The sequence below is a fragment of the Anomaloglossus baeobatrachus genome, chromosome 3 (genome assembly GCF_048569485.1).
Source record: "Anomaloglossus baeobatrachus isolate aAnoBae1 chromosome 3, aAnoBae1.hap1, whole genome shotgun sequence".
NCBI classification, from domain to species: Eukaryota; Metazoa; Chordata; class Amphibia; order Anura; family Aromobatidae; genus Anomaloglossus; species Anomaloglossus baeobatrachus.
Window position 1 is genome coordinate 491,489,572 of NC_134355.1, and position 21,595 is coordinate 491,511,166.

Genomic DNA, 21,595 nt, shown 5'->3' on the forward strand with positions numbered 1-21,595 from the left:
TTGACAAACAGAATTTCTCTTTTAAATAAAAAAAAATACATCATTAGTAATTATGACTCATTTTCAAAAACATACCGTACCTGTCCTTTTACGTAAAGCCTGGGGAAAAAAATGGTCTTGCTTGTCCATCGCCAAAACAAGTTTACTTTGGTGCACAGTCTATTTTTGTTTTATCCAGGAACTGTCCCGATTCTTGTATTAAGTCATGACGTCATTTTAAATGTGGGAGATTCTTATTTAGGCCCATTTTATCCCCCAACTTCCTAAATGCATTGCACTGGTCACTGTCAAATGAGCAAAACTGAATGAATTGGAGGGCACCAATCCTCTCTCTGGGATCACTCCTAGCACAATTATATTAAACATGAGAAAAGGAGGAAAAAGAATGTGCCACAAAAAGGAGGATCACCATTTTCAATAACATTTTTACTTTTATGGTGATCCTCCTTTTTGTGGCACATTCTTTTTCATTATTTTCTCATGTCACGGTCCAATGAGATCACAGCAGGGTCAGAGAGCCAAAGACCGGCTACAATCCCAATGATCTGTCTTGGAGTCTTTGCTGCTGGAGATGGATTGTCCTTTACAACAGGCAGTAAAGCAAGTTAGACAACGAAAGGCCTAGAGGCTGAAATGAGGCCAATCCTAGGAGTAATGTATGTTTTTATTATCTGACTACTAGAAAAACATCCAACTAGAGACTTGTGATCTAATATACTCCACTACAATTATGTATTATACCTGTTCTATAGGCAAATTTCTTCACTCATGTAAGAGACAGGTCACATGCTACTTCCAATAGGTGGCAGTAGAGATTATTTTTATAGATGAAAGAAAATTTTCAAAAATTGAGTCTCCTCAGTGGTTGATTCCTTTTAATCGCCAACTGAAAAGATGGTAACAAATAGCCTTCCAAACTCCTCAGGTCTCTCCATCAGATATAGTGTGCCTAATAAAGAGCCCTGAGGAGTTTGGAAACCTTGCTATTTGTTACCATTTTTACAGTTAACCAGGGCTGTGGAGTCGGAGTCGGAGTCGTGGAGTCGGAGTCGGAGCTCATTTTGGTGGAGTCGGAGTCGGAGTCGGTATAAAATGCACCGACTCCGACTCTTAAAATATATAATAAATTGGGGACAGGAGTGCAATGCAGAATGTGCTGAATATTTTACTAAATAATAACATTTAGTATAATGCTTATATTTAAGTGAAAAATTTATTGTAGTACAATGTGAACATCAGACATTTAATTGTTTTTATGATACAATAATCAAGATATTTGGATAGAACATAAAATATTTATTGGAATACAACTTTAGAACACAAAAAACTAATAAATTGTAAATATGTAATATATATATATATATATATACACACAGTGTATATACACACACACACAAGATATATATGTAATCTACTGTATATTACATAGTGTATTACATATTTACAATTTATTACAGTTTTTTGTGTTCTAAAGTTGTATTCCAATAAATATATTTTATGTTATATCCAAATATCTTGATTATCGTATCATAAAAATTATTAAATGTCTGATGTTCACATACACATATTCATGTACTACAATAAATTTTTCACCTAACTAAGCAATATATGTAGGAGTCGGAGTCGGAGCCGGAGTCGGAGTCGGAGTCGGAGCCGGAGTCGGTGCAAGAGAATTTGAGGAGTCGGAGTCGGAGTCGAAGGTTTGGCTTACCGACTCCACAGCCCTGCAGTTAACCATTAAAAGGTTAACATTAATATAATATATGTATTATATAATATAAATAATAATAATAATAATAATAATAATAATAATAATAATAATAATAAAAAAAGGGAACTTATGTAAAAAACAACAACAACAAAATGCTATTAATATGCAGATATGGGGTTAATCTGCAGGCTAATAGCGCTGTGAAGCAGTTCGGTGTCCGCCCTGAGTGCCCTGCTGCCGGGAGGAAATTAACTAAGCTTTGAATCCTAGTGGTGATGCCAGCATAGGCATATCATAGCGAGTGGCGACTGTAACTGTACCCCTGGAGTACAATACATAACACGTACACATACAGTACAGACCAAAAGTTTGGACACACCTTCTCATCTCTAGAACAAATATTATGAGGAGACTTTGTGCAGCAGGCCTTCATGGTAAAATAGCTGCTAGGAAACCACTGCTAAGAAAAGACAACAAGCAGAAGAGACTTGTTTGGGCTAAAGAACACAAGGAATGGACATTAGACCAGTGGAAATCTGTGCTTTGGTCTGATGAGTCCAAATTTGAGATCTTTGGATCCAACCACCGTGTCTTTGTAGAAAAGGTGAACGGATGGACTCTACATGGCTGGTTCCCACCGTGAAGCATGGAGGAGGATGTGTGATGGTGTGGGGGTGCTTTGCTGCTGACACTGTTGGTCATTTATTCAAAATTGAAGGCATACAGAACCAGCATGGCTACCATAGCATCTTGCAGCGGCATGCTATTCCATCCGACAATTCCATGCTGTCTACAAGGGCAAAGCGGCTAAGCTCACCAATTGGCTGCCTTGCTATGGAGTTGATGTCAGCACTGCAGCTAATCACTGAGCTGAGTATTCTCTCTCCAAGGGCAAAGCGGCTGAGCTCAGCAGATGGCTGCCTTGCTGTGGATGTGATATCAGCGCTGCATCTAAATCACTGAGCTGAGTATTCCTTCTACAAGGGTAGAGTGGTTGAGTTCTTCAGGATGTGATATCAACGCTGCAGCTAATCACTGAGCATTCCTTCTTAAAAGGCAGGGCGGCTGAGCTCACCAATTGGCTGTCTTGCTATGGAGTTGATGTCAGCACTGCAGCTAATCACTGAGCGGAGAAATCCCTCTACAAGGGCAAAGCGGCTGAGCTCAGCAGATGGCTGCCTTCCTGTGGATGTGATATCAGCGCTGCATCTAAATCACTGAGCTGAGTATTCCCTCTACAAGGGTAGAGCGGCTGAGCTCAGCAGGATGTGATATCAGCGCTGCAGCTCATCACTGAGCATTCCCTCTACAAGGGCAGAGTGGCTGAGCTCAGCAGTTGGCTGCCTTGCTGTGGAAGTGATATCAATGCTGTAGCCAATATTCGATACTAGAAGCAGCGGTGAGACTTTTTGGTGAAAACTGGAAGGGTAAGTAAAACAAACTGCGCCCTGAGACTTTCTGAAACAGGACACCCTGTTTAACATTTTTTTACATCTTTGTATAAAGCATTTTAAGAAAAGACAGAATAAATAGTATCAGGCCTAATGGAAGCCCAATGGCACTTACATACCATGAAATAAGGAAACTGGAAACGTGGCTATATGTCTAAAACATCAACTTTATAGCAGAACACAAAACACACATTGCACCCAGTCTGGGTGTGAGGAATGAATCAGGAGCTTTACACAGATGCTCTAAATAAAAATAGATTTCCACATATACAGCTTTATTTGGCAGGCGATCACCAGAAACACAAACACAGAGAGAAATGTAATACTGGAGGCGATAGTTCTACATGTAGGATTTCCACCGACTTCTGTTCTCAACAATCTTTGCTTTCACAGTATCGAGACCGTAATGTACAGTGCACTGTCAGAAATGATAATTACCAGGATTCATCCACGTTTGGATAGAGCCTTCTTTTCACAATGGTATTCAGCTTTTCCTTTTAGAAAATCTATAAAAGCCCTACGCACATTCAACTTACCGTTTATTACATAGTATCCTGGAATGAGGAGAAACATTTATACAACAAACATCGATGATATTTTTTTGCAAACGATGTGCTTTGATATTATTTTCCATATGTATGCATGTATGAATAGGACTAAAGATCTTCAAAATCATGACCACCAGAATTCAGTGCCTCTGGGTGCATGACTCTTCCCATAAACAAGACACAGCCTAAAATAGAAGCAAAATCAGATTACAATGGATTTGTAGGACATGCCGTGTTTCATTTCGTAAAATGTATCAAGCAAGTGCTGGGAAGCAGTGATAAACATGCAGAACAGCTCCCGGAAAGGAGGTTACATAACTGCTGGAACAAGATTGTATGTTCACTTCAGCGGATAGGAGCAAAGCGGACAAAAACAGAGGACAAAACTGCTCTGGAGGCGATCGGAGAGGAGCGGAGGCACAGATCCCATTACCACAGATGAAAGACCCGTATTAAATGGCAGCAGGAGCGTCATGTGCTGCATGCACAAGGCCAGAAGTTACCTCATGGTTACAAAAAATGCAAGAAGAGAACTCACCAGTTCTGCGGTTTCTAATCAAGAAGAAGAAGGGGTGGTCAAAGATCACCTGGGGGTACAACACTGCCATCCTACTACTGGCAATCATTCCTACAGAGAAACAAGAAAATGCAATCACAGTGGACAGAAACCGGAAAACCACAAAAAAAATAAAGACATTGGCTCCAGTTCATCAAAGTTGTGCGGGTCTTGACGGGGTTGTCCACCTTCGGCACATTTTAACTTAAAGAGGACCAACCACCAGGATTTTCATATATAAACTAAAGCCAGTGACATACTGGTGCTATTATGCTGACTCTAAACATTTTAGTTGTGAAATCAGATGTAGACTTTCTGAAATCTAGGCAAGTGAAGTTTCTGCAATGCGCTGTTATTTGATGGATATGTGCAACAGAATATCTAAGAGGTGGGTTGGGTTTTACTAGTTATTCCCGTTCCTGTCTTCCTGCCTGTCCTTCCTCCCCCTGTCTTTATTATTACACGGGGAGGAAGGAGGGAGATAGGACAGGGGGAGTCAGGAGAGAAGAAGGACAGGGGGAAGGAACGACAGGCCTGCAGACAGGGGCGGGGATAACTAGCAAAACTCAACCCACCTATTGGACATCGTGTTGCACCTCTGATCAAATACCAGTGTGTTTCACAAACTTTACTTGCCTATGTTTCAGAAAGTCTACATCAAGTCTCACAACTAAAAGGTATATATAGAATCAGTATGATAGTGCCAGTATAGCACTGGCTTTAGTTTACATATGAAAATTCTGGTGGTTGGTCCTCTTTAAATACATGGAATTGGAGCTTAAATTCATGTTCTCAAATTAGCTATTTTTACAATAAATTTTTGCCATTTCTTTACAGAAACAAGAATAAACCATTAAATTAGGGCAGTCTTTGTATTGTGAAATATAGGAGAAATTGACATGTGGCTGTGTCTCTGTATAGACACAGCAGTCTTTCAGCCATTACAGAGACTGATGGAGGAGGCAGAGACAACACTCCCCCTATAAATATTCAGGACTCGTAACTAGGTCTGCTTATTCTTTCAGCGCTCTTAGTACAACATGAACATGCCCATGGCTCACAATAATAGGTCCCATACAGTCCTTATTTCCATATCATAGTTCTCACCATAACACCCATTGACCATAGTTGTAAATGACCAGCTACTTATGGCAATCTTTTTTTTTTTGTCACATGGAGCATCAGTACTTTAGGTCTTTTACAGCTTAAAAATAACAAAAACAAACAATCTTAAATGCTTTGTGAAGATTCAGGGTATAGTCACAAGGAACAGACAACACTGAACAGAAAAATATAAAATATGGAAAAAAATCTAATGTATTATCATTCTATCAAATAACATCAGCCAACAGGTTCCCATAACGGCTGCAGTGAGCGTTTTATTATACCGATTTTCATAAAATCAGAGCAGTTCTTTTATTAGTGATTTTGTTTGGAACTTTTGGCAAAAAACGTTTTATCTAATTACGGTATACTATTTGACCATCAGTAGAGAACAAAACGTTATTGGATTTGGGATAAATCTTTCAGTTCAGTGAAAGGAGAGAAAAAACAAACAAACAAACAAAAACAATGTGCTGAGCACCATAGTGTATATACTAGTACATACAATGTAGATTACAGGGGATCTGCATTTACAGTTATACACATTCATGGATGTGGTCATGATTACAACAAAATATTTTTTCCTGACGACATTAAAAAAAATAAAATAGGGAAAAAAAAAAAAAGAAAAAACAACACATTCTGAAATTACTTGTTTTCTTGTTTTAAGACAACGACTTTCTAACTCCTTTTAAGGGGTTTTCTATTTTCAGACTCTCCCATCTCCACAGACACAGTGTGTTTAAAAAAAACAAATGGTGCTTTACTTGCCTCTCCTCCCTGGGTCCAGCGCTTAGGGGTACTTTGCACGCTGCAACATCGCTAGCCGATTGTAGTGATGCCGAGCGCGATAGTCCCCTCCCCCGTCGCAGATGCGATATCTTGTGATAGCTGCCGTAGCGAACATTATCGCTACGGCAGCTTAACACGGACTTACCTGTCCTGCGACGTCGCTCTGGCCGGCGACCCGCCTCTTTCCTAAGGGGGCGGGTCGTGCGGCATCACAGTGATGTCACACGGCAATAAAATCGGAGGGGCGGAGATGAGCGGGACGTAAACATCCCGCCCACCTCCTTCCTTCCGCATTGCAGGCGGGACGCAGGTAGGAGATGTTCCTCGCTCCTGCAGCTTCATACACAGCGATGTGTGCTGCCGCAGGAACGAGGACCAACATCGTACCTGTCGCTGCAGCTAAATTATGGAAATGACCGACACTACACAGATCACCGATTTTCGACGCTTTTGCGATCGTTTATCGGTGCTTCTAGGCTTTACACGTTACGACGTCGTTACTGGCGCCGGATGTGCGTCAATTTCGATTTGCCCCCGACGAGATCGTAGTAGCGATGTCGCAACGTGCAAAGTACCCCTTAGTCTCCCAAAAGGTGCCCCTGGCATGTTTTTGTCTGTAGCGCTGAAGTCACATGACAGCACTGCAGCCAGTCACTGAGCTCAGCAGTTCTGTCCTAATTGATGGCATGAGCTGCTGGGCTCAGCTCTGCAGCCATTAACAATCCCTGGCCTGGGAGCAGCGGTGGAAACTCCTTGCTGGACCAGGAAAGGGTGAGTATAGCATAAATGATTTTTCTTAAAAGAAACTGCAGTCACTGGAAAAGGGTTTATGAAACTGGAAAAATCCTTTAAAGCTACTGTATGTTCATCCTTACATCCTACCTTTGGTATAATCACAGTACTGTAACCTGATGCCTGGATCCTAGATGTAGTCATGGTGGGAGAAGATGTCACGACTTCTCCCTACTGCCAATATGTGTAAATTTACCCATACATGTTTGATAGCCAAGCACTCATGTGCCTATAGTCTGTATATCAGAATGAGCTTCGGCATCTTTGGTAGTAGCGTCCTACCTCCAGTGGTAACAAAACATCTGATGAGGCTCAAACACATTAGATAGCTGCACCTTCAAGTTGAAACCAACCGGGTTAATCAATGTCTACCGAAAATATGCGGCAGGCACCTCTAGACTATGCTTTAACATCAGCAAAGTCTAGTGGATGGGCACATCATCATCTGTAAGGGGGGGGGGGGGAGTTAAGGCCCCGTCACACTAAGCAACATCGCTAGCAACATCGCTGCTAACGAACAACTTTTGTGACGTAGCAGCGATGTTGCTAGTGATGTTGCTGTGTGTGACATCCAGCAACAACCTGGCCCCTGCTGTGTGGTCGTTGGTTGTTGCTGAATGTCCTGGGCCATTTTTTAGTGGTTGCTGTCCCGCTGTGAAGCACAGATCGCTGTGTGTGACAGAGAGACAGCAACAACTAAATGTGCAGGCAGCAGGAGCCGGCTTCTGCGGAGGCTGGTAACCACAGTAAACATCAGGTAACCAAGAAGCCCTGTCCTTGGTTACCCGATATTTACCTTTGTTACCAGCCTCCGCCGCTCTCACTGTCAGTGCCGGCTCCTGCTCTGTGCACATGTAGCTGCAGGACACATCGGGTTAATTAACCCGATGTGTGCTGTAACTAGGAGAGCAAGGAGCCAGCGCTAAGCGGTGTGCGCTGCTCCCTGCTCTGTGCACGTGTAGCTGCGTGCGCTGGTAACCAAGGTAAATATCGGGTTGGTTACCCGATATTTACCTTAGTTACCAAGCGCAGTCTCTACCACGCGGCGCTGGGGGCTGGTCACTGGTTGCTGGTGAGCTCACCAGCAACTCGTATAGCGACGCTCCAGCGATCCCTGCCAGGTCAGGTTGCTGGTGGGATCGCTGGAGCGTCGCAGTGTGACATCTCACCAGCAACCTCCTAGCAACTTACCAGCGATCCCTATCGTTGTTGGGATCGCTGGTAAGTTGTTTAGTGTGACTGGACCTTTAGAGGAAACCTGGGCTTGGCTAGTAATACATGGCCCTCATTGTTGTCCAGCTGCAATAGCAGATAAATACCATGGATGAGCCTGGTCTCTGATAACGAAAAATAAAAAAGTCTGCATCTCGCACAACTCTTTCTGCGGAGCCCAGAGTGACTGCAGGGAAATCAGGGGACCAGACCGTTATCACATATATGAGGGGTGAAGAGCACTGAAGAGGTAAATCACATCTTATCAGAAAACTGGACATTCCCTATATATTGAAAATGTTTTTTCTCTCATATGTTATCTTTTTATTTATAGGAAAGGTGAAGTTTAAGATTACATTCCACTATCTATGTAATTTACAGATAAAAATCTGAAAGACAAACAGCAGGAGCAGGCATAGCAGTGACAGCCTTGGACTTTGCTTGGTATTCTATGGCCTAAGCACAAACTACATATCCACTATATGATACATGTGGGCTATGCTATAAAACCCCCCCAAAAAAAACAGCTACTATATATCCTAGACTGTTAAAATATACTTAAGGCTGGGTTCACTCGACTGTATTTTCCTCATCCAGGAAAAAAGGTCAGATTATGGGGGTCAGAGTGGGATCAGAGAGGAAGCAGAGTGGGAGCAGAGTGGGATCCATTTTTTCTCGAAGTTGGAGAAAAAAAAAAAAAAAAAAATCTCCATCTTCTCCATTCTGTCAGTCTGTGAAAATTGGACAACACTTGGATGTCATCTGAGTGCGGTCAGATTTTTTCATGGACTCTAAGGGGCACTTTGCACACTACGACATCGCAAGCCGATGCTTGCGATGCCAAGCGCGATAGTCCCCGCCCCCATCGCAACATTATCGCTACGGCGGCTTCACATGCACTCACCTGCCCTGCGACGTCGCTCTGGCCGGCGAACAGCCTCCTTATTAAGGGGGCGGGTCGTGCGGCGTCATAGCGACGTCACACGGAAGGCGGCCAATAGAAGCGGAGGGGTGGAGCTGAGCGGGACGTAAACATCCCGCCCACCTCCGTCCTTCCGCATAGCCGGCGTGAGCCGCAGGACGCAGGTAAGGTGATGTTCCTCGCTCCTGCGGCTTCACACACAGCGATGTGGGCTGCCGCAGGAACAACATCGTAACATCGGTCCTTCCGAAATATGGAAATGACCAACGCTACACCGATCATACGATTTGGACATTTTTGCGCTCCTTAATCGTATCAAAAAGGATTTACACACTACGATAATCGACTGCGACGCTGGATGTCCGTCACTTTCGAGTTGACCCCACCGACATCGCAGCTGTGATGTCGTAGTGTGCAAAGTGCCCCTTAGATTTGAAAGGTAGACTGCCATCTAATTGTCAGAAGCATATGGTGCATGCTGCGATTTTTTGCGCTGACCACTTGGTTCAATGAAAATAATAGACGTGCACTGCCTCATTGAATAACATTGGTCCGAGTATGATCCGAATTTTTGACGGATGGCACTCAGACTGAAAATATGGACATCTGCACAAGAACGAATAGTGTATATTTAGCTGCATGTGACACATACAATTACCTAGTATTTCAATGAATAGACCGAAGATATACAAGCAGTGCTCTATTGGAACATGAATATACTGTCCAGAACTGCTACTGCTGTTATGACACCTTACAGGCAAGGTCAGGGTATACAGAGCAGCTTAAAAAGGAATCTGTCAACAGATTTGTACTAACCCATCTGAGAGCACCATAATGTAGGTGAAAGACTCTGATTAAAGGGATGTGTCACTTACTGAGCTGCTTGAGGCAGTTTGGATAAAATTACTATTTTATCTGCTGCAGCTATACCAGTGTTCAGTATACTGAGCGCTGTATGACCCTGCCCACAATAGTGGCGGTTTTCTGCTAATGTACAGTGTACACATAAAGCTGCCAATCAGTGTTGAGGGTGTGGTTATAGAGAGCTGCTGAATATGGACTGCTTTCCTGGCAGCAGGTTTACTAGTCCCGCTAGTGATATGCTCTTGCTGATAAAAAAAAATAAAAATGAAAATTCTATCAAAACTACACTAAGCAGCCCAGCAAGTGACACACTACTGGATTCAGGGTCTCTGCTACTATGTTATGTTGCTCTCAGATTAAGTGACAAATTCCCTTTCAGGTTCTGTAAATCTGCCTGCCTGTTTTTGGAAACCATATAAAATGCTGTGGGCAAACAGATCACTAGAGCTAAAAATAATATATATTAGAACGAAAATCATAGAATATATTCTCCATTGATTTAATCCCATCGCCTTCAGAATGAACATGAAAATTTAACAGCGCAGCGATGTACAATAAAACCAAAAGGAGAATGAACTATTGAAAATTTCATTCCATAATGTTATAACCCTGACGCTGTACTATACCAGAGGCAGCCGCTGCTTCAGATCCTTCTTCATTAATCTCCAGATATGACTTGTGCACAGCTTTATCAACGTAGAGATCCTTGTTCTCTGGAAACAATACAGATTGGTTACAAGAATGAAGAATTTGCAATCGTATATGAACATTAAAGAGAGAACATCTACCAGGAGGAGAAATAAGGAAGGGGGTGCATGCAGAGGGACATACGAATCACCATTCACATGTTCACATTTAAGGTTGGGAGAGCTCAGTAGTTTTTCACAGCTCCATTATCCCTGAAGTGTTAAAGCAGTGTCTGGCCGGCTGTGGATGACCAGTCTGATCATGTCCTTATAGGATACTGCTATGTAATACCTTAATGTGGTTATGCACCAATGGAAGCAAATCAGAAAAAAAAAAATCCCAAATCACTGCAAAAAAAGAAATTATCTTCTGCTGTTGCCCATTATTAGACTTTAACACATTTTCATTCAAATATATATAATATTGTATTTTTTGTTTATAAGACACACCCCAAATTTAGAGATTTAAAAGAAAAAAAAAAAAAAAGGGTCCGTCTTATACTCCGGCGTTGTCTTACCAGTGGGGGGGGGGGGGCGCAGCGGTGGTGGAGGTGGAGCGGGGGTCACATGAGGCAGAGGTTGTGCTGGCAGGTCAGTAGTGGCAGCGGCGGTAGCGGGTCAGTGGTGGCAGCGGCAATTGTGTGGTGGAGCAGGCCGATGCGGCGAGTGTCCTAGTCTGTCTGCGGTCCGGGCTTCAAAGAAATGGCGCCCGGAGCGGCGCGTGCAAGTGCTTCATCTGCACACTCGCTGACTCCCGGGGCCATCATTTGAAGGCGGGAACGCGGACAGACTAGGAAACCCGCCGCCCAGCCGCCGCAGTCCGCACAGCCACCCGGCCGCACAGAGTGGCAGCCAGCAGGCCGCCCGCCCACACCGTTGAGAAATTATTGGTGCATTTTGGAGAGAAATAATAGAGTAACAGCATAAGGCATAGTTGTAACAAAAGATACTCCATTTGCTACTTTTAAAACAAGACTAGTCACGATTGCCGAAAGATCCTCTTTAAGGGGAAGCGGTCACCACTTTGACCTTTTTAAACTGTTAATATAGGCATATAGGTAATATGATGCTGACAATAGTCTAACCTGAATTCCTCATAGTGTCATAGTATATAACTTGTTTTTGAAATATCATCTTATCATATCGCTTTATGTTAAGGAGTTCTTCCAGGCTATGGGGTGTAGGCTGCATCGTTTTCACTGCCTACTGTCACCACAGTCTGCTTGTGACATGTAGTTCCCGCTCTGAAATCCTGTGCACTAAAAGTGGTGACGTTAGTCTGTTACATTCTGATTTTTAAAGCTAGCTGTGTGGCAAGATTTCTGGATATTATTTAAGTATGAAATCCCTATACGGGCATGAAGGGAGGAAGAAAGTGGGGAGAGCAACTTTCCACATCGTGTCGGGGATCACAGGAGCCGAAGTAGCAGTGACTCCCCAGAACCTGCGCGGAACAGTGAATGACGCCAATGCCCATAGGAGGATTTCAGAAAAGGAACTACAAGTCACATGTAGGCTGACGATAGTAGGCAGTGAATACAATACTAATGAAGCAAGGAGGCAGGGATATGTACTGGGCAGCATACACCCCATAGCCTGGAAGAACTCAAAACATAAAGCGATAAAAGATGATATTTCATCAACAAGGTATCGGCTATGAGGCATACAGGTAAGGCTATGGTCAGCATCCTATTACCTGTGTGCCCATATTAACATTTTTAAAAGGTCAAAGTGGTCACAGATTCCCTTTAAATATACAAGTATGAGTATCTCAATTTTGGAACTGTGCACAGCAGTGTGTAGTTTACCATAGAAAGGCAGTTTTGATCAAATTTCCAGGAGATTGTCATTGAGTGTCTTGTGTTAAAAGAAGTCTTAGAAAAATCTATACTCCATAATCAATCCTAATTATGTATGCAAGTGTAGTAAAATACCTAGCAATCACCATCCCCTCCGGTTTTCTGGACTACGCTCACACAATATATGCCATGCAACGGCTTTCTCAATGAAAGACTACGAGACACAGAACAAGGCTCCAAAGAGTTACTTTGAAAACGCAACTTCCAGTCCACACATAAGCCCCGGTGTGACCCTGGCTAGTCCGATTTCAGGTCATGTGGGCCAGAAGAGGACCAAGCGGAGCTGGAAATCAGGGGAACATGAAGATTGGTAAGAATTTCACTAAATGTGCCCACTGATCTATACATTAGGAGGGATTACAGTTTAGAAATTTAGCTGAGACTTCTTCTGTAATATAATGACATTTATAAAAACAAAACAAAAAAAAAAAATCCAAAAAACGGCAAACACAAAGTGAAGAGTGAAATTCGGTTTAGGTGGAGCTTGGACCTGATGGTTCTTTAAAAATGGATTTTTTTTTATTTCTACAGCCAGTGTTTAGTTCTGCATTGCATATAAGGAATCCACTTTAATTACCAAGCCCGAGTAATAAAACTTTAATAGATCACTTCCATTTATGATGCACAAGTACTTTATGATTGGCAGTAATACGACTCCACAAGCTCCTGCACATAATACACATTCGGTAGGGCCTGTATCAATTTCTCTATAAGCAATGGAAACATTAACACAAATTAATATTGCTAGCCTCACTATTCTTATATTCAGAAAGCTGAAAGATTTTCAATGTATATTCAGAGAATCGTCTCTGCAACATGTGGGAAGCGAGAAGCCTGTGCGCGGATTACCCCAATGCATTATTAATGGGCTGCCTGTGCAATATAATAAATAAGAAAGATAAATACGAGCAATAAAGTATGCTGACAGCCAAAGCTGGAAACTGAAAGTTACAAATGCTGCAGTGATATCATACCGGATATTGCAGACAGATCAGCTTGTCTGCTGAATATCTGTGCGATGCCAAGCCTTGACAAAACATCCTTCAGATCAACCGTTTCTTCCACTTTGAACCTATGAAACAGGTTATTTGAGATTAAAGCAGCTTACAAAATAATAAAAAAAGGTTTGTACTGCGGCGGAGACGACAAGAACAACATCAGGAAATTGAATGCAATGGAGCCACTGGATGGGATCAGTATAATCTTATCTATATAATAGACCCATAAAATGCCTTTCAAGCCATGTGAATTACAGGACGAGTCAAATTATGCTTTAGAGTGGACTTGTCATCTGCTCTCGTCTTATATCTTGTTTGCATTGTTATGCTGCCTTGTGCACTCCGCAGAAAGTAAAGAAGGGAAACAAAGTTCTCCCTAGCACTTAGTTCACTAATAGACTGGAAATCAGCCATACTCCTGAAAAAGACTTTGATACAAAGCGGCCAGCCTTTGGACAAGAAAAGTGATCATGGTTTCCTCAGATGTTTATTTCTGTGCTTTCACCGTAATGCACTATATAAGTGAAATGTACCTGTTGTTTTAGACACCTTCAGAATAATCTGTTCAGTGTGTACATATGAGGATTAGCACTATTTCTAGACATTTCTGACTTGTATCCTCAGTAAGGCATGTTTCACTAGTTTTCCCCCTCTTCAAGCTCCACCTCTAATTTCCAGTCGACTCTGATCTAGCGAGTGGAGACTAGCTGCTTTGTGGTCTCCCATACACAGTAGAAAATGAAGAGAAGATCCTGCTCCCTTATCTGTATCACACACAGCTGCACAGAGCACAACATACAGCAGTACTGAGCATTGTAGCTGTGAATCCAGGACTGTGGGGTGAAAACACTTCTAGAAGCACAGTCTTAAGGGCGCTTTACAAGCTACAATATATCTTACGATGTGTCGGCGGGGTCACGTCGTAAGTGACGCATATCCGGCATCTTAAGTTACATTGTAGCGTGTAACATCTACGTGCGATTGAACGGTAAAACGTTCATCGCATGCACGTCGTTCATTTCCTAAAAATTGAAGGTCAGGTTGTTCATCGTACCCGGGGTAGCACACATCGCAGTGTGTGACACCCCGGGAACGATGAACACAGCTTATCTACGTCCTGCGGCTCCCGCCGGCTATGCGGAAGGAAAGAGGTGGGCGGGATGTTTACGTCCCGCTCATCTCCGCCCCTCCGCTTCTAGTGGCCGGCTGCCGCATGACATCGATGTGAGGCTGAACGTCCCTCCCACTCCAGGAAGTGGATGTTCGCCGCCCACATTGAGGTCGTATGGAAGGGTAAGTACGTGTGACGTGGGGTTATTCTTTTGTGCGACACGTTCAAGAAATTGAACGTGCCGCACATACGATGGGGGCGGGTACGATCGGATACGATATCGTAGGCTTAATTGCAAGGTGTAAAGCAGGCTTTAGTGTCTCTTTGCCGCTGTCTCTCTTTGTCACAGTTAACTCGTCCCTTTCTTCACTCACCTCTTCTGGCATGTAACCTGATCGCTCAGTGAGCTGAAAATCCACTTTGAAATACTAATAAAATCTGTCAGAAGAGACAAATTGATGTGTTAATGGGAAATTGTCAGGTCCCTTGACTGTCCTCATCTGCTAATATAGCAGTACAGTGCTGCTCACCATTATTGGCACTCTTTCATTTTTTTCATACACGGCACAATAGCTTCAGAAATAGATGAAAATGTACCAAAGTTATATACTCAGGAATTTTTAGTTAGTGGTCCAAAGTAATACAACAATAAAACATTTTTTTATTGACTTACATGTGGCAATTTCAAAAGAAAAAAACACACAGAATAAAACAGCATGTGCAGCAATAAAGGCCCCCTACTTAATACTTGATTGCACACCCTTTGGCATTGATGACAGCCTCCAAACATTTCTTGTAGCCATCTAGAAGCTTCTTGCACTTCTCCGCTGATATTTTCTTCCACTCTTTCTTTGCAGTTTGCTCAAGCTCTTGAATGTTTGCAGGTTCTTTTTCCCAATGGCAGAGTTCAGCGCACCCCAAAGATTTTAAATGGGATTGAGGTCAGGACATTGTTGGCCATTTTAAAACAATCCATTTTTCTTTTTTAACCATTCATGTGAACTTTTGGATGTCTGCTTTGGTTTACTGTCTTAATGGAGGACCCAGGATTTTCGACTGAAACCAAGTTTTCTTACACTGGGTAGGGGATTTCACTCTAAAATCTCTTGATAAACCTCTGATTTCATGATTCCTGTGATAAGGTCAAGGACTCCAGTACAAGACGCAGCAAAGCAACCACACAGCATTATGGATCCTCCAGCATGCTTAACTGTTGTTAAGGTGTTCTGTTCCTTATAAGCTTCATTGCGCTGTCTGAAAACAAATTGTTGCTTTGCCAAAAAGTCTAATTTTATTTAATCTATCCACAAAACATTTTCCCAGAAGGATTGTGATTTGTGAAAGAACTCTTTGGAAAAGATTAGTCATTCCTTTTTATGTCTTTTCTTTACCAATGGTTTCTTTCTTGGCCTTCACCCATAAAGCTCTGCTTGGTTTGGTGTGCGGTGTATGGTAATTGTTGAAACATGACCACAAACTTTTCCAGGTTAGCCTTCAGATATTTGACGTGGTGTTTTTTCCTCCATTCGCATTTCGCACCAACCTTTGAAGACATCTCTTGTCAATTTTCCTCTTTCCCCGACATCATGGGAGGTTCTTGACGGTTCCATGCTTAGCAAACTTAACAACATTGGTATCCTAGTTTCAACAGTGCACAAAGTCTTTGGAGATGGCCTTATACACATTTCATTAAACTGTGCGTACGTTATGTTCACATTCCAGGGGTGCTAGCACTAACTTATATGCCTTAAAGCAGTTTCCTCAAATTTAAAAAAAGCTATCCCCTATCCTAGAGAAAGGATAGGGAATAACTTTTCAGTCACTGATGGTTTGATCAACGTGGCTCGTACCAATGCCAAAAACTGGGGCCCTAAACAGTCCCAATTTAGTGGACTAGATCGAGGTCGCTCATGTACACTGACGCTCGGCTGGATATTGCCAAACACAATACTTGGCTGATCTTTGGCGCTCTTTTTAGAATGAATGGAGAGGCAGTGCGCATGATCAACTTACGCTCCATTCAGCTAAGGTTCTTCAGAGATCGGATCAACAGCAATTGGAAAGTTATCAGCTATCCTACGGATAGGGGATAACTTTCAAACTTGAGAGCACACCTTTAAACATCTGCCCAATTGTAAGAACCTAAACTTGTGTATGGTTCAAAATTATTATTATTAGCATTCTACATATGGAGTAACAAAAACAGAAATTTAAAATATCTACCCTAGAAAAAAAGAATCAGACACTGGGCAAAAAAGGAGAGTAAAGTGTGTGTATTTCATTTGATCAGAGCACCCAGCAGACAAGCACGGCGTACCCAGCAGACAAGCAAGGCGTACCCAGCAGACAAGCAAGGCGTACCCAGACAAGTGCGTCACACCCAACAGACAAGTGCAGCGGCTCAAGCCTTCTATATGAGCAAAGGGATAGTGGTACCATAGCGTGTGTGAGAAGTCTGACCCTCTCTGATCAGACATTGGTTGACTCCTTGCATTTTAATGTCTTGAATTTTGCAGCTCTCACAACAAACACAGTTACCACTAGATCAGTACCCAGGTCAGTATTTTCCTTAGGCACAAAAGCAAATAAAATTATTCTTACCTTCTTTTTATTGTGCAGAACATGAATGGATCATAAAAATCGATTTAGAGAATCCACATTGGCAAGTAATTTTTACTTTAATCCAAACATTCAGCAGAAATAGTTATTTTAAACTTAGATAAATTGGTTTTCTCTTAATGTCTGTCTGACAAGGATTACGCAAAACAGAACTTATCACTCTGCGCTGTGGCTTTTCATTCTCGGTGGACATTATCTGTATTCTGCACTTCATAGTTTGCCTCCTCTCGTCAGCAGATATAAATATTTATAACTGTTTATTTAGTGCTTTGATAAAATTCCATACCGCTTCTGCATTTTAAATCAGGAGCCAGCGCTGAGAAAACCAGCAGTTAATCTCACAAAGCTAAGTAGGGAAATTACAGAATCACTCCATCAAATTTCAATCTTGCTAACCTACAGTATCCCATATATCATGATGAAATAAAGCCAAAACTGAGATGAACTTTTTCCTACCAGGACCAGAATTGATTTTTAATGTATTTATTCAGATATTGTTGTATATTACTTTCACTACAGCAACCCTGATCAGAGAGGAAACATGAATTAGGCAACGTCAAGTACGGAGGATCGTCAAAATGATTAACTGGGTGATATCTAGTGTGGAGAAGAAGATAAAAAATATATATGATTTCTATAATGATAGTAGAGTAAACGCATGCACAGTGCTGACACTCTGCACATCCTTACAATACATATACTGGATTGAATAACGTTAATGTTACTTTTATGAAACATTCAAATTTTGAAAAATCTTTTTCTCTTTTCAAAAGTCTCTCCGCTGAAACTACAAGTCTACAGGATCCTTTCCTATTGTATCTATTAATGTCAGGCCTTTTAGTAGAGTCCAATTTAACTGTACAAACCCTAATGCTTTCTACAGATTTTCAGGATTGCACCTTATTAGGGATGATCGAATACCTCAAATATTCGGCTTCGCGAATATTTTCCGAATAGGTCGCCGCTATTCGACTATTCGCGAATATTCGATGCGCAATGTAAGTCTATGAGAAACCCGAATAACAACTATTCGGAATTATTCGGGCTTCCCATAGACTTGCATTGCGCCTCGAATATTCGCATAGCGGCGACCTATTCGGGAAATATTCGCGAAGTAGAATATTTGAGGTATTCGATCATCCCTACACCTTAACGATACCTATTTGACTCAGTAAATTTAGGAATAATGTGACATTGATCTAATAGTAATCCCATGCTTATACTCAGAGTTATCTCACCCATACACAGACTAAATTCAACTGAACGATATGAAATCAGCAGCATTGGCTGGCAGTCTAATGTATATGGAGCCGACCCTACTCTCTTCCAACATATAATATAGGGGGCGAAAAGGACCTGGACTCCATTACCAGCAGCTCGCTCACAGAAAACTCAAGAGCAATGCTCAGCAGAGCTGAATGTTCCTATGTTGGGGGGAGTCAAAAGATATAGCTGTCCGCTGCGTAGAGTACTGCGGGGCAATATCCGTGGGCAAGGTGTTGTTTCCCCACACCCCGGCATTCTATATGAAAGACTAGGTCCTGAGTGGGTGTGTGAGGTAGTCTCGAAGGGGAGGAACGCCTGTGTAGGCCGAATGTTGCCAATGGCTTCGGCTCACCAGGACCCCATGCTAACCCATTTCGACAAAGAGACCACCACTTTCTTTTCAACAGCAGAGCTTTACTAAACAGTCCTTCAATGACAACTATATACACCAGAAGATTAGGATTCCGAGCCTGTGAACATTGTGACTGTGATCATATATGTTTATTTTCATCCTAGCAAAATATCTCTGCTTATAAATGTGAAAATGCTAAAAGCTTCATAATTCTGTCAGTTTTTGCTGTACAGTTGTACTGTTCTTACTGTACACCCAGAATATCATACTTCTTTTGAATCATGTAGTATATCACATATCTTAAAGCGGACTAAGGCTGCTTTCACACATCCGTTTTTCACAATCCGGTAAAAACCGAAAAGAACGGATCCGGCGTTTATTGCCGCCGGATCAGTTCTTTCCTCCATAGACTTGTATTAGCGCCGGATTGTGCCGCATGGCCTTGCGTTGCATCCTACTTTTGCTGGATCTGGCGTAAATAGCCGATTCGGCGTCCGGATGGAACGCAGCTTTCAGTGTTTTTTGTCTCCGGCAAAAAAACTGTCTGGCGCTGTGAGTTACAATGAAAGCCTATGGACGCCGGATCTGTCATCATCCGGCATATGACGGAATCCAAAGACTGATCCGCTTTGTTGAACTGCGCATGCTCAGTAGCACAACGGATCCGTCAAAAAAACGGAAGGAACGCATGGAAAAAAATGGATGCAACGGATCCGTTTTTTCGCCTGATCCGTTCAATTTTTTTGCCGGATTGTGCCGGACGGCAAAACACGGATGTATGAAAGCAGCCTAAACTGAAGAATTAGGGTAGGGCAAATGCCCATGGCCCCACTTTCTTGGGGGCCCACAGCGTCTGCAGCAGGAGTTACACTGAATCAGTATAGCTTCCAATTTGGAGATTGATTGCGCACCTTTGGTGACATCACAATCATGTGATTGGTCAAGTGACCGTGATCTCACTGTCAGAAGGGCTGTAGATGAGATGGAATGGTGGTAAGAGTGAGAGAGTGTGTGTTTGTCTACAATGTATGAGCTCCTGCTGGTATATATGTATACAATGTATCACCTGCTGGTATATAAGTCTAGAATGTATGAGTTCTTGCTGGTGTATAGGTCTAGAATGTAAGAGCTCCTTCTGGTATATGTCAAGAATGTATGAGCTGTTGCTCGTATATATGTCTAAAATGTATGGGCTCCTGCTGGTATATATATGTCTAGAACATATGGGATCCTGCTGTTAAACATGTATACAATGTATACATAGCACAGGCAATCAGACGACCGCAGGTGTCCCTTAAGAAAACTTTTAAGAACAGTAAAAAGAAGAAAAATGTTTTAAAAAAGATAACCCCCCTAATAGTTCAAATCAACTCCCTTAAAAATAAAGATGATAAACTTAAAAAAATGCACACGTGGTATCGCAGAGTTCAGAAAAGTCTGATCAAAATATAAAACTAATTATTCAATCGCTAAAACACCGTAAACAAAAACAAAAAATTCAAGAATGCCGAAAGTGATCAAAACATCATATTTATCCCAATCATGGTATCAATAAAAATGTCAAGTTGCCTTACAGAAAAATAAACCAGCACACCACTACATCGACTGAAAAAAGGAAAACGTTACGGGTCTTGAGAAATGGTGACAACCCCACACTCCCACCCCCCTGATTTTTTTTGTTGCAAACTTCTGATTTTTCTTTTCACCACTAAACTAATGAAAACGCTAGACATGTTTGGTAACCCCCTGATCATACTGATGAGGAGAATCATACTGCAAGGTCTTTTTCACCATAAATCTATATTATATATATATATATATATTATATATATATATATATATATATATATATTATATATATATATATATTGGTTGCATATGTGCACGGTGTATACATGTGTGTGCGCGCGCACTCTATGTGTGTGTTTACATATATGTTTGTATGTGCTCATTGTATATTTGCATGTGTGCTATCTGTGTATATACACGTGTGTCACATACTGTGTGTATGTAATATCCATATACAAATCCCAGATGCACAGATGATAGCTGTAAATATGTTGACAATTTCCCAATGAATGTGCAAAATGCTGCTCATTCATCGGTGATTGGATTGTTTATGGAGAACGCAAATCCTTGTTCTCAGCAGCACATCATCCTGTGCAAACTGCAGAAGTGCTGCTGATAAAACGATACTACATGGGGGCGGATCGATCGATCAGTGATCGTTCTGTGCTCATTATTCTTCACCAACCTGTGTAAAAAGGCTGGGAAATAAGTGCTGAACAACTTCAATATTATCGATCGTGCTTGTTTAACCCCTTCACGACCATGGACGGATCTTTCCGTCATGGTGCCCTGGGCCTTAACGACCAAGGACGGATCTTCCTGTCATGGCGTAATCGCGGCACCGGAGCCTCCGGTGACTGCGAAAAGTTAGCATAAAATCGCAGATTCTGGGAGGAAGGGACCTGTATCTGACCTCAGGAGGGGTGGTGCCTCCTCCCCGGACCTACAGAGGCTGTGATTGGCTGACGAACGCCGCTTAACCAATCACAGCCACTGTAATGTTCCAGCCATTTAAAATGACTGAAACATTGAAATCCAGCCCTGACCAGTGCAGCTGTAACACTGGCCATTGGCTGGAGCTGGGTGACCTCACTGGATCACCCTCCCCCAGTTTCAGCAGTTCTGATTGGAGAGATCGGCCTTGTGACCGATCTCTCCAATCACCATGGACCTGTTGCCGGTG

General features: G+C 42.2%; 1 protein-coding gene across 1 annotated transcript in view; it reads right to left on the bottom strand.

The window, feature by feature from the left end:
* Positions 1 to 3,309: 3,309 nt before the first annotated feature.
* SERPINI1 (serpin family I member 1) overlaps positions 3,310 to 21,595 on the bottom strand; it is a 67,586-nt gene continuing 49,300 nt past the window's right edge. The window contains exons 6-9 of the mRNA XM_075340655.1: positions 13,472 to 13,569; positions 10,579 to 10,665; positions 4,249 to 4,338; positions 3,310 to 3,895 (exon numbers count right to left, since the gene is read on the bottom strand). Coding sequence (XP_075196770.1) covers positions 3,819 to 3,895; positions 4,249 to 4,338; positions 10,579 to 10,665; positions 13,472 to 13,569 — 352 coding nt within the window. The 3' untranslated portion in view covers positions 3,310 to 3,818. The remainder of the gene's footprint in view (positions 3,896 to 4,248; positions 4,339 to 10,578; positions 10,666 to 13,471; positions 13,570 to 21,595) is intronic.